The sequence below is a fragment of the Apus apus genome, chromosome 2 (genome assembly GCF_020740795.1).
Source record: "Apus apus isolate bApuApu2 chromosome 2, bApuApu2.pri.cur, whole genome shotgun sequence".
NCBI classification, from domain to species: domain Eukaryota; kingdom Metazoa; phylum Chordata; class Aves; order Apodiformes; family Apodidae; genus Apus; species Apus apus.
This window is the reverse complement of record NC_067283.1, coordinates 136,329,106-136,346,472: the sequence shown is the minus strand read 5'-3', so window position 1 is coordinate 136,346,472 and position 17,367 is coordinate 136,329,106. Positions and strand designations below refer to the sequence as shown.

The 17,367-nt window shown below is 43.5% G+C and overlaps 1 protein-coding gene across 1 annotated transcript; it reads right to left on the bottom strand.

Moving 5' to 3' along the window:
• Positions 1–379: 379 nt before the first annotated feature.
• Positions 380–4,432, bottom strand: CTHRC1 (collagen triple helix repeat containing 1). Its single transcript, XM_051610586.1, has 3 exons — positions 4,171–4,432; positions 2,223–2,439; positions 380–874 (listed from the first exon to the last, which is right to left on the bottom strand). The coding sequence occupies exons 1-3, from the start codon at positions 4,426–4,428 to the stop codon at positions 732–734; spliced, it is 618 nt and encodes a 205-aa protein (XP_051466546.1). The 5' UTR covers positions 4,429–4,432; the 3' UTR covers positions 380–731.
• Between the last annotated feature and the right edge of the window lie 12,935 nt (positions 4,433–17,367).

Here is a 17,367-nt window from a genome sequence, read left to right as displayed (position 1 = left end):
ACAGCAATGAAATTTAACTTTTGTAGCCATAAGATTATTTAGTTTCTACAAGCTAATAGTGGAGATAAATAATAAATGTTTATAATGAAATTCAGTCTTATCAAAAAGCAAAGGAGGGAAGGAGAGCTTAGATGGTTTATTTTTATTTAGTTATTCAGAACTAGGTATTTAATGCTTATGACATGATCTAGGTCACAGTTAAGTCACCAAGAGTTTGTTGAGAGACTTAAGACTGTAAGAGCAGAGCATCCTATTGTGTAGTCATGTTCACAGAAGTAAATATTACGTGTGTTTTCTGAAGGCTAAAGCCACAGCCTGAGTTTAACTTCTTAGAACTTTCTATGAAGTCTTCTAAAAAAATTATGTATCGTAACACCACGTAAAGTACTTTAAACAGTTTGATGATCAATAAAGTAGCCGAGAGGTTTTTTGTGAAAAAGGTCTTATTTATTTGATACAAAAAGTTACAGTTAATTCTTAAAATGGTGGTGGTATATTTTCATATGTCAAGGAATTTTAAAAGTTACTTACATTGGGGTTTTATATTTATATTATAAAATGATTATTATAAAAAGCCTCTGCAATGTGCAAAAAAAGGCTAGACAAAGACTACAGATGCAAGACTTTGGTGCCTTTCAGTCAAATACTTGAATCCAACTCTATAGAATTAAACTCTGAAGAAAGTTGTACAAAATAAAAAATAGGGAGAGATTATAAAAAGGGAGGGAAAGTTATTTTGGCAGTTCTTCGATGATGATCCGGGAGACTGAATTCCATCCAGTAGAAGCATCTCCCCGTGGATAATCTGAGCAAGTCCCTACCCAGATGGCAATATCCACCAAGCCAGCATTGATCCCTTCACACAGACCTTCCACTGGTTAAAGACAAAAATCAGGTTACCTTGGCAGACACAACTGCTTTGAATTTCATATACACAAGTACTTGAGAACAGCAGCTCACTGCAGACTCAAGCTATTTAGTTAAAGCTGAACAGCATTTTTAGAAGTAAAAACTGTTACTCAGGGATGTGGCAGCACAGGTTACAGAGTCACATGCTGCCTTTATCCATGCTGCTTCTTGACATCTGGTGCATTACCTGAAGTAGATCACAATCCACAGGATGGTTAAATGGGAGGTATCCCTGCTTCTTTAAATGTCCAAAATCACAAACTGGTAGCTGGGGTAGGGCTTCAATCCCAACACCCTGTCTTTTTAGCAATGATGGGGAGGGCAGACAGGGACACAGCCATTCCCGACTTCCACAGCTAAGCCCGACAAGGGTGATGGCCACCCTGTCATCTTTTTCCACCTCTAATTCATTGCTTCTGTATAAAGTTCCAGTTTTATTGCCCTTTTTTTTTCCCACTAGCACCACTAGTTGGAGGTGAGTTAATAAAGACAGGTGGGTACTACTAAATGAAAAAAAACATACCATGGCTCTAGACACTAGATTTCATGCAGTTGTGATACAGTACAGGGAGAAAAATGGCCTTTTGCAAAGAGCCAGGCTGTTGGTGTCAAAGTGCTTCAGCTCTGTTCAAACCTGAGAACAAAATACAGCTCAAAGCACTGATAAGTGAAGAGTATTCATAGCCAGAAACATATAAAAATTAGTGCAACCCTTACGGTTTTAGAACTGTTTCTCTAAGTGTTAAGTATTGACCTTCAGAAAGGAGATAAGAGTATGGACTTCACCTTAGCACCCTCATCCTAGTGTCACCTCCTTTGATGCTGAATGACTTTGTTAATTTGCCTTTTGCTTTGCAACTGATCATTGTTCCTGGATATTTTACTTTGGAGGTACTTTTGTGCCACACGTGAAATTATAGTAGAAAAATCCAGAAAGAGTGTCTTTCTTTATGCACAGATAATGCACAAATATCAGTATTTTAGGCCTGGATGGCACTGTCTCGTTGTTCATGTTGTAGTAGAGATCAGTAGAACTGTCTGGATATAAATCTCTTCCATTTCTGAACTCTAAGGTGTAAGTACGATGAAAGATACTATGATAATAAAGTACAACTGCATAACTAATTCTAATACTGCTACTATTGGTAGTCAACTTGTGAGAAAGCAGAGTACTAAGTGTTAGCTAGCCACTCTTCTGCCTCTTTCTTCCATCTTGGACTTCCTCTGGCAGACTGCGTTATGTCTGCGCTTGGTAACTAGATCTGCTGCTGACTTTACTTCCATCTCTGCTCATACAGTCTTGGCATACATACCTGAAGAAGTTCGGTGTATATTAATAGTAGAATTCAGCTCTGGGCTTCCTTGATCTAAATATATTATGGCCTCAATAGGAAGAGGTCCAGCACATTCTGCTCCGTTGAAGGTGAAGTACCAGCGCTGACAACAAGCGCTTCTGCACTTCAGCCGCAGCGACCCGCTGAAGAGGACGCGCAAAGCGCTGTTGGAGCGCATCTTTGTAAAGGTGCATTCCTGAGAGGAGACAAAAATGGTTTTGAAAAGTTTTCAGAATGTTTTGGCTCCTCTCTTTAGACACTTCCCTCGGTGGGAGGATGGGAGGGGAAAGTAGAGGCTGGTAAATACCATGAGATGCAAAGATGCATATCAGAAACAGCACTTGAAAGGTGGTAACGGAGAAGGGGGATTATGGAAATTCTTAATTTTATTTTGACAATACCTGCTGTTCAGTAGAATCATAGAATCATAAAACTATTCAGGTTGGAAAAGACCCTCGGGATCACCGAGTCCAACTATCATCCCTACTCTACAAAGTTCTCCCCTAAGTATATCCACCAACACCACATCCAAATGACCCTTAAACACACCCAGGGATGGTGACTCAACCACCTCCCTGGGCAGCCTGTTCCAGTGTCTAACCACTCTTTCTGTGAAGAAATTTTTCCTAATGTCCAGTCTACCTACCTACTACTAGGTAGGTAACCTAGTTACCTTCTTGGGTTTATGAAAAGGGCTGTGAGCTATCTGAATGCTGCATTTAAGTCCTTGCATGATAGCAGGGTACAATTTCTGTCTCTGTTACCAGACAGAGACTTAAACCCTAATAAAAGCTCCACAACTAAAAAATAAGTATTTTTAGGTTTTTAAGAGGATTTTGTCTTCACTGATACAAAGGGGGAAGAAAAAGAAAAAAAAAAGAAAAAAAGAAAATAGAGACAATTCTGCAAGTACAAGATAGTGAGAAATTTCTACTCAAAAGACTAGTCACAGCAATAGCAACTAAATTATGCCAACTAATCAGGGCATTGCTTCACAACTAGGATTGACCTGGGATTTCTTCCACTGTTCCGGGTTGGCACCATTGTATTTAAAAGTTTTGTATTCCAGGGCTGCAGTGGAGGACAAGCTGTCTGAGTTAGCCTGGGTAACACTTGTTAATTCTGCTCCTGAACAATGCTGATCCTTTTTGCAGTAGCATCCTACATCTGTCTTTCAGTGAACAACCATTTTGAAGCGGGAGTTACAAGGACAGGCACAATTTACAGATTAAAGACATATGTCACTCCTGTTCTTTATGATTGAAATGGTAAAATCCTTGCCCTACTTCGGGCAAGTGGGAGGTACTTTTTTGGTAGTGTGACTTTCTGCCTTACAGATGTGGTTCCCTATATGTACTCTTACACCAGCCACATCATTCTTTTCAAACACTACTACAGAAAAGAAAATGGCACATTGCTGCAAAACACAGAAGAGATGGCTGTGAAGTAGACAAACCTTTGAGAGGTTCACCCTTGCATGTTACAGAATCACAGAATCACCAAGGCTGGAAATGACATTTAAGATCATCAAGTCCAGCCTGCGACCAACACCACCACATTGGCTAGACCATGGCACTAAGTGCCACATCGAGCCTTTCCTTGGTCACATCCAGGGACGGTGCCTCCACCACTTCCCTGGGGAGTCCATTCTGATGTCTAATCACCGTCTCTGTGAGGAAGTACTTCCTAATATCCAACCTAAACCTCCCCTGGAGTAGTTTGAGGCCATGCCCTCTCGTCTTGTTGCTAGTAGCCTGGAAAAAGAGCCCAGTCCCCACCTGACTACAACCTCCCTTCAAGTAGTTGAAAAGAGTTGAAAGAGGCTCCAGTAGGAAATCTGTACAATTGGTGCTACCCAGCTCACAGAGGCAGATCTAGAGCCTGCTGAGGTTGGTGCTGTGCAGCACCTCAGGCAAAGCTAACTTACTGCTATCTTCCCAAGATCGATGCCGTAATTAAGTGCACTCCATGAACACTGCTTGAAGTTGGGTGTCCAGGACTCCTCGATGCTCTCACGCATGCACTCGCCCTTCTCCCCCTTCAGCCCATCCCGTCCTGGGATTCCAGGAGTCCCGGGGATCCCGTTGATTCCTGGGTTTCCATCCCGTCCGGGAACGCCACTGGGGCCTTGCAAGCACATGCCATTGTACTGAAACACAGAACAGATTTTGCTGCTTCCATCCATCAACTCTGAGGCCAAGCAAGTTAAACACAAACAACAACAAAACACAAAAACCCTGCTGTGACACATTCTAATGGGTAATTTCTAGATCACCAAGAAAATTCTTCCCTTGAGGAAAAAGCAGGATTTTATATATATATATATATATATATATATATATATATATATATATATAAGCAGTGCCAGCAGAATTTTCTGTAAATTAAGATGCCAGTTATTTTATGAAAAGATGCATAAGTCTTAGAATTAAAAATTGTCCTAGTCCAAGGGTTAAAACCTGATAGAAAAACATCAGGAGATTCAAAACATTCCATTACAGAAACAAACAAACAAACAAAACCCAGAGTTAAATGTTACCAATTACTTTCTTCTAACCCACCATTGCTTGTATAACTATCTTGGTAAATACGTTTTTATAGGTATTTTTCCTTTTTTTTTTTTTTTTTTTTTTAAGTAAAAAAACCTTTGCATTTCATAGAGAGCAGAGGTTAACACCAGTTTTATTCTGCTGCCATTCTTCTGGGATGGATTGATGTTGCAACAGTCAAGCCATGCAATCAGGCTCCAGAGCACACACAGCATGTCGGTGTGGATGTGGAAAGCTGTACCCTGCAACCAACCTGAACTCTGTATCCCCACCCATAGCAACCTAATCCCCACCTGTTTCATAAACAAGCCACCACACAGCTCTTCCCCCTCCTGACACTACGACACTAGTCACATTACGCTGTTACTCTTATTCTGACATTGCTCTTTTTTCTGTGTTTCAGTGCCAAAAGCAGCATGGACACCACAGGCTTGGCTGGAGCCACTCCACAAATAAAGTCAGTAACTATATAGTAGTATATGGCTATAGGTTATAGTTACAGTAGTATACTAGTTACAGTTCTATAAGAGGTAAAATGAGAATCAGACTAATGGATGCCAGAATCCCCTTGCTACCTTCACCAAAACAAAACAAAACACTGTTGGCAAATGACAGTGGAAGTACCGGAATGTTATAATTGAGGTCATAGAATCATAGAATGGTTTGTGTAGGAAGGGACCTTAATGATCATCTAGTTCCAACGCCACTGCCATTGGCAGGGGCACCTCCCACTGGACCAGGTTGCTCAACGCCCCATTCATGTTTTAAAAAAGTTAGCTGGAGGGTTGGACTCATTTGTAACAGTGACTTTTGCACGTGGGAATCGTAAGCACTGGGGTCCGCCAGGGCTCAGAGCCACTGTGCCCATCCCCAGGGCACAGGTGGCAGCACTGGGAGGGTGCGGAGCTGCCCCGGTGAGGAGCTGCCACTTCTGTCCCCAGAGCCACACAGCTTCCTTTCAGAGAGCAGCTGAGCCCTTGCACAGCCAAGAAAACTTGACGTGAGCGAAAGTATAACCTGGGCTTCAGGCTCTGCTCCAACAAAATTCATCTACGCTTGCCAAATCAAGCTTTTTTCATACTTTCTTAAGCTGGATATGTATAAAAAAAAAATCTTTGAAAGTGTCCGCTGAAAGCAGGACCCCTTTCGGACGTGCTTTCAGTCTGCCCTGAAAGGGTTTAGCTGCAGCAGGCTGTACAAGGAGGCTGTACGAGCAGGCTGTACGAGCAGGCTGTACAAGGAGGCTGTACGAGCAGATGTACGAGCAGGCTGTACAAGGAGGCTGTGCCTGCACAGCTGCCATCGGTTTACCTGCGCTTTGCCGCTCGCTCTGCGGCACCTCGGCACATGGAGCAGTGCAAGAGGAACAGGGGACAGTAAAATACTGGTCCGACAGAAAACATAACCTCCTCCATGTGTGCAGACTCCTTATTCTCGGCGCAATTCCATTTCCATAGTAAAAAGTGGAAGAGTAATGACGTGGTGTGAAAGGGAAGGAACTTAGCTGCCCGTGGTGCTTACAGCACATCACTTTGTGGGATCACACTGGAGAGCATAGAGGAAATGGCCATGCCACAGGTTTTCTATAGGAGGACATGGAAATAGCTTCACATCTGCTTTCTGCATTTCAAGGACTGGAAAATCTCTCTCCTTCCTTCTATCCCTGAGATAGGATAGTCCCAAAGCATTTGAGTTTCCAGTTGCAATGGAATTGCAAACAGCAGTAAGCAGTCCAGGTGCCAAAGGGAGTGATGCATTAACGCAACTCCAGGAAAAAGTGGGTTCAGTAAGTGTATGGATACATCTTCCAGTCTCTAATAGCTGCAAAGAAGCAGACCCTTTATTTCTCGTTTTGCAGTTAGCCACTGAACAGCATTTCCTGCTTATGTTGCAAGGATTGTAAGATTCAGCGTTGCCCCTGCGGCCCGCGGAGGGCACGGATGGGCTCACAGAGCAGCGTTTATTCCCGCCGCGTTTCCCTGCCCGGCCTCGCTGCGCCCCGCGGACACGACGGGGAGCGGAGACGACGCGGGTTTCGCCGCAAACCTGCCGGGACCTTGCCCCGATGGAGAACACAAGAAGACACCCACCCAGCCACCGAAATCCAGCGGTTTCTGTCCAAACCCGTCCAACCGATTCTCAGCATTTTCCTGAGTCAGCTTCATCAAAACTTCACGGGAGAGCTCAGGCGGCGCGGGGAACGGCAGCGGCCGCCCCGGCGGTGCCCAGCCCTCCGCGGCACCGGAGTCTTCGAAAACCAGTGGGTTTTGGGTTCGGTTTTTGTTTGTTTGTTTGTTTGTTTGTTTGTTCGGGGGCATTTTGCCTTCTTTTATTCAATCTTTGCAATCAGAATGCAGCCGCGCAGCTCCTCCGGCCGCGCCACCGCACCCGCCACCTTCACCGCCGCCCAGCGCCCACCCGCCCCGCCGCCCCCACCCGCTCCCGGCCCCGCCGCGCTCACCACGTCCACCACCTCCCGCTGACGAAGCGCCTTCTGCTTCCCCTTCGGGCTCTCCGCGGCGCCGGGCGGCGCGGCCGCCAGCAGCAGCGCCAGCAGCAGCAGCAGCAGCAGCAGCGGGGCGGCGGCCGGGCTGCGGGACACGGTGCGGGACACGGTGCGGGCTGGGGGGGCTGGGGGCGCCGGGATGCGCCGGGACATGGTGCGGGCGGGGGGCGCTGGGGCTGGGGGAGGCTGCGGCGCAGGGGCCCGTATCCGCCGGTCTGTGCGGCAGCGCAGGGATAAATGAGCCTTTCAAAGCGCGGAGCCCGAGATCCCTCCCCGGGGAGGCCGAGTATTTCCACCCTGTAACGGAGCGGGAAGGTCCAGGCGGAGCCATCCCCCCCGCAGCCATTGGCACGGGGGCCGGGGGGCTCCCGCCCCCTCGGGCCGGGCCCCGCCGAGCTCTCCCCTGGCCGTGCCGCACCCCCGGCCGAAAGGGGGGGAGGTGGGGTTGGGGCGGGAAGGAGGGCACCCCATCCCTCCCAGCCAGCGAAGCCTTCCAAGTCCTCAAGAATTTGCTCTGCAGATGATAACACCTTTCCCATGGAAGAGCTGTTTTGCCAAGAAATCTCTTAACGCCGCAGCAGGAGCCTGATGCACCGGGAGTGGAAGCAGTGATGGAACAGCAGCTGGGCATGAATCACCGACTTCATTTCAACAGAAGCACAAAGTAAGGACACAAAATGCTTCTGAACAGCAGCAGGGTTTGGACTTTTAAGAACTTGGTAATGCCCGACTGAAAATTGTCAATTTATTAACACGAAAAAAGTTCTTAACAACCCAGTATAAAACATCTCATTTTCCTTTTATTTGAAAGAACATTTTATTTTTCATCATACTATAAATTAAAGAACTCTGAACTAAAGAATGCTGTATGTCCTTCAGCATTAAAAATAGAAATAACAAATACTTGGAAGATGAATTCTGTGCATTGCAATCTCTGTGGGATTTGTAGAGGCAGAGTTTCCAGAAGGGGGAGATAAGCTTCAACATTTTTTTTTTTTTTTTCTGAAGTATTTAACAAAAAAGCACATTTCTGCTGTAGAAGTGTGTGTTACAAGAGCTATTCACACTAGACCAGGCAGAACCAGCTTTTCATTTTTACTAAACCTCTTTATATTGGTCTCACTGCAGTTACCCCTGCACTTTCAGGCACTTCTGCCTTTCTCCCCTTTCCACAGCCTCACTGCTGAAGAATAGCAGTGAAGTGAGACTTGCACCACAGGTCACACTGCTGTCATCAACCCTGTTACACACTGTCCTGAGCACTGGAACTGGCATCAGCTGCATTGCTGAGGTGTGAGCTCCTGCCTTGCAGAGAAATGCAGTGATACACCCAGATAACTTAATAAAATGGCTACTAAATAGGAATGGTTCCCTAAACCCAGTGGAAAAATGTATGGGATGATGTAAATCCTTAATTATAACAATTGCTTTTGTGACAGCCCCAGTGAACATCCATGAACACGCACTTGCAGAGCCTTCATTGTGCAATCGTGTGCAGCTGCCAGCAAACCCTCCTGCCTCTGCTCCGGGTTGCTGGTTGTGCTGTGAAGATGGTAATGTTTGACTTCTCTGTAACGTGCATGTTCACACAGGCGTTGTTACCAAGTGGCTGGGGATCCCTGGCATCAGTATGGGCTGTTGCTAAGGCACGTCCCTTCCCAGACTGCCAAACTTCTGTGTTACAGAATTCACTTCTTCAGGACATGTGCAGTAGCTGAAGCACACGGCACAGCAGCGCTGTGCACCTTCCTCATACAGTTACTCAGTATTTCAGATAGCAACATTTGCATGTACATCCATATGCAATTCCCTTCCTGGGTATGCTCCCCATTAGAGTCTGGGTGTGGGCTAGAAGCTTGTAAATCCCAAGCGGCTGGCTTTGCCTGGAGAAGCAAACTGAGGAGCACTATAAAAGACGGTCTAAGCAAATACTTGGTGGGACATCTGCTTGGAGCTCTGATAGATGTGCTGTGCAGTTCCTAGTGCTCGTTTGACTTGCAATGTGCATTACCATCTGCAAAACAAATATCAACATCCTTCTTTGTCTGCTTCATTCTGAGCAAGTCCTCACCATCTGTTAGGCTTATGTTCTGTGGGCTTTTGACTTATTTAAATGCTTCTGAAGGCAGCAACTGTTGTTGAGATACTCAGATTGAACCAGAACTACTGATTTGCTTTGCATTAAATATTTTCAGGACAAAAGGGGCTGCTCTACTAAACTTTCTTGAGCATCATCAAAACAGGATCCATGTTACATCAACTAATGATTCCTTCATCTTGACCATACTGCCAAATGATAGAGAACGTCTTTTATGTGTGGCTTTACATCCATATCAGCAAAGATGTTGAGATACATACATCCACCACTGAAATATCACTAAAATATTCTACATGACCAGTGTGCTGCTGCACAACCCAGGCAGGTTCATGCAAGGTCACCGTGGCGCCGTCAGTGTGCTGTTCTCAGCAGATGCTCACACCACTAGGCTGGTGCCATGAGTGCAGTTTCTCCATTGTTTCTTGAGCTGTTTTTCCCCCACACATAGCCACCCAGCATCCCAAAAAACAGCTACACAAGCCTGGAGAGGAGGATGTGCTCATATGCACATGTGTTTCCACTCACCTGAGCTACGAAATGCTTAAATTCAAGGGTCTGCTCACTGGGTCACCGGGTCCCTCTGCCTTTCTTGTGCAAGCTCTTCCTGTGTATTAATACTACTTTTAAAATCATTGGTTAGAATTCAGAGAGTAAATAACTGCTATTTATTCCTTGGTCTTCACAAAGTGAAACAACCACAACAGGAAAGATTAGGAGCATTTTATCATGGGAGTCCATTGTTCATTATTAATGCAGAGCCTGGGAATGAAAGACCAGGTCCATATTGCAAATCTGGTAGAAAATACACAGCTCTAGTAGAGGAGTCTCCTCATACAGTGAAGAGAAGCTTTAACCACTCAGAAAGATTCCTCTCAGATGGGAAGAATATTACTTGTGGCTTTTCACAACAAGGAATACCAGACTTAGGTGTCTAAGTATTACAGAAGTTTCAAGGCTGAGGATCCTGAGCCAAAAGAGGCCCAGTAAGGTAACTGCCAAGTCCTGGACCTTTCATCTGCTTTTAACTCTTACTGCTTTATACATTTCCCTGTTGTGGTGATGTCTGGGGATTTTGGCTATGATTGTCAGCCCTAGCTATGCACTGCTCTGGGGGACATGTGCACATGCCAGGGAAAGCAGCAGCACTGTGCTCAATGTCGCAACACTCAGGGCCTTTGCTGATCTACCCTCAGTGCTTTTAATTGTGGGGTTTATAATTTAGCTCTTGTTCACTTTATTACTGATATTTTAGGGTGAGTTGTACGTTGGCTGAGATCAGAGAAGACTGCTGAATTTCTCAAGTGGCTCTTTGCAGTCTGCCTGTCTGATCGAGGGGACAAAGAGCCATCTGTACTGCTACAGAAGAAAACCAAAGTAGGAACTTTCAGGGAAATGTATTGCAGATTTAAGAAACATATTTCATTTTCTTCCACAAAAAAACTTTGGAACTGCATAAAAATCAATGGGATTCTCACCTTTATCCCTCTAACACCTTTTAATTTAAATATATTATTTATATAACATGTTTAATATTTAAAATAATCCAGACCTTCACTCCTTCTATTTTGTTGCTTTAATAGCACCTATCCACCCATTCCAAAAAATCTTCCAGTAGATTCTACATAAAACGATAAGCATGGCATTGTAGTCACAGTAGTGTTTTGCAGGTACACACATTAACATCTGAACCTTAAAAATCAGTTTTAGTGGATTGTGATACTCAGTGATGTCCTGTTTCTGCCTTTGAGAAAAGGTTAAAAGTGTAAGTTGTGTCAATAGTCTACTTGCTGAGACTCTGTACCTCCAGGTGACAGTCAAGTCATCCTGACAGTTGGCTATGCAAGCTGTGAAAAAAAAAAAAATCATCTGAATGATAGCAAGAAAGTATAGGCAGAGGTTAGAGCACAATATTGGAGTTTGTCAAAGACAAGAGGGGCATAACTGTCTGGAAAGCACATGCTAGGCCTTTGGTGGCTTGTCTGCAGAAGAGGATTCCTGCTTCCACATACAGGACGATGGCATTTTATGAGTGAGAGAAAAATCCTGTAGTTGTGTTAATTCTTTATTTTTGAATAAGAACACGGTGATTCTTAATGTTACTACAGGAAATATTGTAATTTTGCACAATAGAAAACACTAGAGAGAGGGTTAACACTTTTTAATACTCAGATTAGTTTTCTACTAAGATAAATCTTTAACACTGTTACCTGAAAGTCAAGATGAGGACATATGTCAGACACCAAGGAGCTCATTTTGTGGAAACAGCTCCTTTCACAGCCTGCTGGGGCTTCTAAGCACATCTTTTTTTTCCTGCTCAACTAATCCCTTGTTTTACAGTTGCATTTCCCTATAGCTGTGGCTTTTACAGTAACAATGGAAGCACTGAATATCTTAAACTAAACACCACTCACAAATTGTCAGAGTTAGATAAACTTTAGTAAAACTATTTAGGAGAACTGTCTGCTTCACTGATAAAGAATAACTCAGGGTGTCCAGACATTTCTGTAATATAAACTTGAAAATGAAAGCCCATACTGAGACCTGTTTTTGTGGATTGCTGGTTGCAAATGTCTGACTCTGAAGGAGTCTGTTCTGTACCTCTGCAAGACTGTCTCTCCCAAGTGCAGCCAGTGTGATCCCAGCTGCAGTCATGGAAACATTGGGTTGGAAGGGGTGTCTGTGTCTGGAGCACATCTGGTCAAAGCAGGTCCAGTGAGATTGGGTATCTCAAGGACTTGTGCACATGGTAGAATGAGAAAATTAATTCAGCCCTGTTTTAATTTAAATTCACTAGGCCTCCAGTGTATCATCTTGTGTAAGGAGAGAGCAGAGGGTCAGGAGAAACATTTGCTCCTCAGAGCAGCTATGATTAGTCAGTGGCACAAAAATTACTTGGCTGCCTCGTGAATCATCGATGAATAGAAAGCCCTTCCGCAGAACTGAAAAGCTGACTTTCCTTGAATCCTGTGCTAGTAAATAGTTATTCGGATATGAAATACAATGTTCCATTCAGACAGGAAAGCTTCTTCAATGAAGGGAATGATCTTGGATTTTCTACACCATTCATTAAGTGCACTGCTATAGGTCTCTTGTCATTGTCACAGACAATACCTCCAATTAATGATAATCCTACAATTAAACTTGAACTTTGAAATATTTGGTCATTTGTAGTCAGCAAGAAAAGGCGTTCCTCAGGAGAGGCAATGTAGCAATGAGAAGTGGAGTGCAGGCTGAGGAAGGGCTGTGAAGTGCTTCAGGTTGGCTTACAGAAATCAGAGGTCTACAGCCACCATAGCTGGCACACATAAAGTACACAGAAGCCTATGGATGCAAGAGAATTTGATCACAGAAACAAACTAATTAGCCCAGGACACTCAAAAGTTACAGAAACCTTCCTGTCTCAGAGGAGAAACAGAGAGAAACAGAGAGAGAGGAGCAGAGCCACAACTTAGTGATGACAGATCTGAACGTGCATGGTGGCTGTAGCTCTGCCTGTTGTATGTAGTGGTGGAGCCTGGAGCCCACAGCGTTTCTGAGACCCAGCTTCTCACATCCATGATGTCCCGCCTGGCAGCCTGACCTCAGTGGGCAAGCACCATGGCTTGCTGCAAGAAGGGCTGTGGAGCTTCTGGGCAGCATCTGCTTTGTCTGTTCACTGATGACCCACTGCCACCAAAAGGACAATGGACAGAAGCTACTGTGGGATCAGTGGGGTCATGCCATAGCTAGCCCCAAGGATAGTTCAACAGATAAACTCTTGCATTAAAATGATTATTTGCACTACAATAGAAATCTTATTTGGCTTGCATCAACAACTGACTAGTGCAATGGCGCTGGAAAGGATCAAACACAGCATGAATCCCTGGCTCACATGGAGACAAAATTGTGTTTGGCTGGAACAGCAGAAGATTGACCAGGTTTCTGTGAAGAAAAATGTCTTTTCAAGTCCTTTGAGTTATTTTTTTTTATGACAGGTGCTTATCTAACTATCCTTTTCTGAGGCATGGCTTTGTTTCCAGTGTGGTTTCCTTACTTCTGTCCATGTAACTTTGCTGCACTTACAGCACCTCTTGGATGATTAAAAATCTGCTTTTTGAGTTCACAGTTTCCCATTGCCAAGTAGAGAAAAGATCAGTATATGTGCTCTAAAAGTATCTAATGCTGTTGAGGCTATATTAATTTCAAAGGCAAAGTACTCACTTGTTTTTTATTGGGTGTGCTCTCTTGGGTTTTCCTACTGGCTTGGTGACTTTTTGTTTCTCTCCACAGGAAACCTCATCCCAACTATCAGCTTCTCTCACAGTGTTCATTCCCATGATGATCCTGTTAACTAAAATAATATTCTAAGAAAAATATCTCAAATTAATTTCCATGGTGAGTCCTGACTTCAGCAAGCCAAACACATTTGCATGTCATCCACTCAGTGGCATCTCACACCCCTGCCAGTGCCATCTTTTCACATTTCATGGAATGATACATGTCTGGATTGTAGGAATCTGGAAGGAGATGAAGTCCCAGAGAGAACTGTGCCCAGTGAGTAACATCAGTGACCAAAACACAGCGCCAAGAAACCTGTCCAGGTGCTTTGGCATCCTCAAATCCTCCATCTCAAGGCTGCGGGAAGACCTTTCTAGTGTCTGTATCTAAAGTGTGGGTACGGGGAGGATGGAGTCAGACTCTTTTCAGTAGTGCCCAGTGACAGGACAAGGGACAATGGGCACAAACTGGAACACAGGAAGCTCCATCTGAACACATGAGAAAACTTCTTCATGGTGATGGCAACAAGGCTCTGGAACAGGCTGCCCAGGGAGGTTGTGGAGTCTACTCTGGAGATATTCAAGACCTGCCCGATGCAGTCCTGAGTGACATGCTCTAGGGGATCCTGCTTTAGTGGGGAAGTTGGACTAGATGATCTCTGGAGGCCCCTTCCAACTCTGACAATCCTGTGGTCTTTGGCTGGGTCATTCAAGACATACATGCACTCTCAGGTAGTAAGTACAATACTCCTAGAGTTGGTGTTGGGAAGAATGCAGCTTCCCAGCTGGCTTAAGCTGTCAGCTAATTAACTAAGTTCGTAGTAATTCCATTCAGGACCTTATCTGGCACTATCTTATTTTTGTACCCATGTAATTTCTTATGAACCGGTTTCATGTGGTCAGGCAGACCAGGAAGATAAACTGTGATGTACATTATCTTCATAAAAATACAGATATTTTGGTCATCCCTCATGCAGGTCCAACATGGAATGTACTTTTTTCTGTTAAGATCCTTTGGGTGACTGTCTAAAGATCTCACTATCACCTCTGTAACTTCAAAAACCTTCTTGCACTTTCTCTCCACCTTGTAGGTCAACAGCAAGTCTGAAAGTATCAGTGCCTTCCTCTCCACTTAAAACAGCTGATGCTCTCTCATGGCTCTCCTGCCACACCTAAGAGCACTCTCTAGGCTGGAGATCAGTGTCCTTCCTGTTCACCTACACCCAGTAGCAGGTGCCCATTTAGCATTTCCTTTCCACAAAAACTGGTTTCTTCCACACAGCTCTTGTAGAAACAATTATCTCCAGCTTCTGTTTGCACTGAGAAACCAGCTGTCAGCCATTTAATGAAGGTAGCTCTTTGTACGTTTAAAGATAATGCAAGTTTGCAATTATTTTTTTAACTAGCAAGACCTCAAATAAAGCAAACTTGTCTTTTAGATTTAGTTTTGATAAACAAAGTTGTAATACCAGGAATAAGGACTAGTTAAGAGCTCAGATATAAGTGTCCCAGCATGTTTTTAATCCTTTAATTATACTTTGCATCTCAAGACCTTTTTAATAGGAAGCAAAATCCAGTTAATACACAGAAGCAGACTTCATAGATGCACATCAGAAAGATACTCCGATCTCTACTTCTGGATATACAAAGTACATGAAGGTGTGGTACAGGTTGCCCAACTTGTCTTTAATTACAGTTAAACTCTAGTCCATTAAAAAAACCAAAAACCTAAATACGATAAGGGACAAAAATACAAGGAAAATAAGAATTGCAAAAAAAAGAGGCAATGCACAGGAAACCACATTTATTCTTGTGAGACTCCAAAATAACCTTTGGTGCCAGCCATCTAAATGGCTGTGAATGGTGTGGTGGGTGCTGGCAGAGACCCCTCGCACGCTGGCAGCCGAGCAGAGCAGCTGATCCCTCCCAAGAGCGACCAACAAGCAGCCAGAGCTAGGGGGACGTGCCTGCAGAAGCTGCACATGGAGACTGGGTGGTCAAACTTCAAAGAGAAACAGGATTCCTCATCCTACTCAGCTACTGCATTTTCCACTGCTGTGCAGAACGCTAAACTTTCTAATAAAGTTCAACTCCTCACATTTAAATGTGGGGGTTTTTACCTCTGAAGTTCAACTACATTTGACAGGCTTTAAAACAAGTATATCCCACATCCTGTATGGAAAAGGGACCAAAAGTTTTCTGTACGTCAATTAAAAAATCTGCAAAGAAAAAAAAAGTGCTTCAGCTTGTTAGTCCTGCATACCTGAACTGGCTTTTTTTAAGTTTAAAAAAGCAAAAGGATTTAAAAGTATTTTAAATACTGCAGACATTTTTCTTGTTATCTGCTAACAGCACCTTTCAAATGTTACAAAGAGAAACAAAACACACCACTTTTTTCCATATCCTGGGTTGGTTTTGCAAACTTGGACTATTTTTTCCAAATATGTGCATTGCTTTCTTTTATACTCCAGGTTCACTTTGTACCAATTTTCACACACACACAAAAAAAGCACAGTAAAATAGAGCATACACAAAATGTACCATAAAACTACAGTAGTGGCAATCTCAGGTGCTGTTTATATCACAAATCAAGTATGATCTAGCATGTTAAATTTATCTTGTCCTTTGAAAGATTTTCTATGCCCCCTCTAAACTCAGTATAATGTGTATTTGAAGTGATTTATGACAGCTGTAAAAGACCATTTGGCAAATACATTTTAAGCCTTAAGAAAAGTTGTTGATATCCTTTATTCCAGGTTTCTGCAAACAGAAGCAGAAAACAAGACTAAAGTGGCCGTATCAGTCTTGTAAATTGTTGGATTTATAGTGGATCTTTCTGAAGACAGCCAGCCTCAATTAAATTACTTAAGCTGATGGAGCTTCTCTATAGAACATCACCGTAAGGCAGTTGCAGTCTTCCATACCCTGTCTTACCTCTGTACCTTTCAGTTTCCTTTCCCCCAGCAATTTAATGGACATTCAAGCAAACGTTTAACCTTCCAGATACCACTTGGATACTTCAAGATTAATGCATCCAGGGCTCACCACCTCTTTAGCTATAAAGGTCACCTTGGGAACCCACATTCTGTGTATTATTTCTGGGACTGCAGCACTGGAACGCACAAGTGCTACAAGTCTCATTCCACCACCAATGCATTTCACTTCCAATGCATGTTATGGTTATTGCTTAGTTATTAATTCACAGTTCTTTGAAAATCTACCTAATTTTCAGCCCAAGGTATTGCTGTAACTTAAAAATTACTTTGTAATTGTAATTTTAGAGCCGTTACCACAAAAGCATTCATTGCTTTTTCCAAAACTACCTAAAAAAGGGAATAATAGTTAACTAAAAATGTATATGAATACTTGAAGAAGGTTGCAACAAGAGAATAGTCTGGAAACACGTATCGTATGGGATCTAAAGGAGGTCTCTAACTAGACAGCATAAAAGAAAGAATGGTCTTGGATATTAGGATGAAAGAATAGTTCAGCTTCTCATTTCTTCATAACTGTCTGTGTTGGTGTGAACAATTCCTGACATTGTTCTGTCTCAGTTTCTGAATTTACACAGGAGGGAGAAAAACACTGCAATACTTATTACCTCACATAGCTCTAAGAAAAAATACAATTCAGTGCCTTTGGTGCAAAAATACTAAAGTTATAGAGCACCAAACATGCTGCACCTAGTTATTAAGAAACACCAACTCAGAGGCTC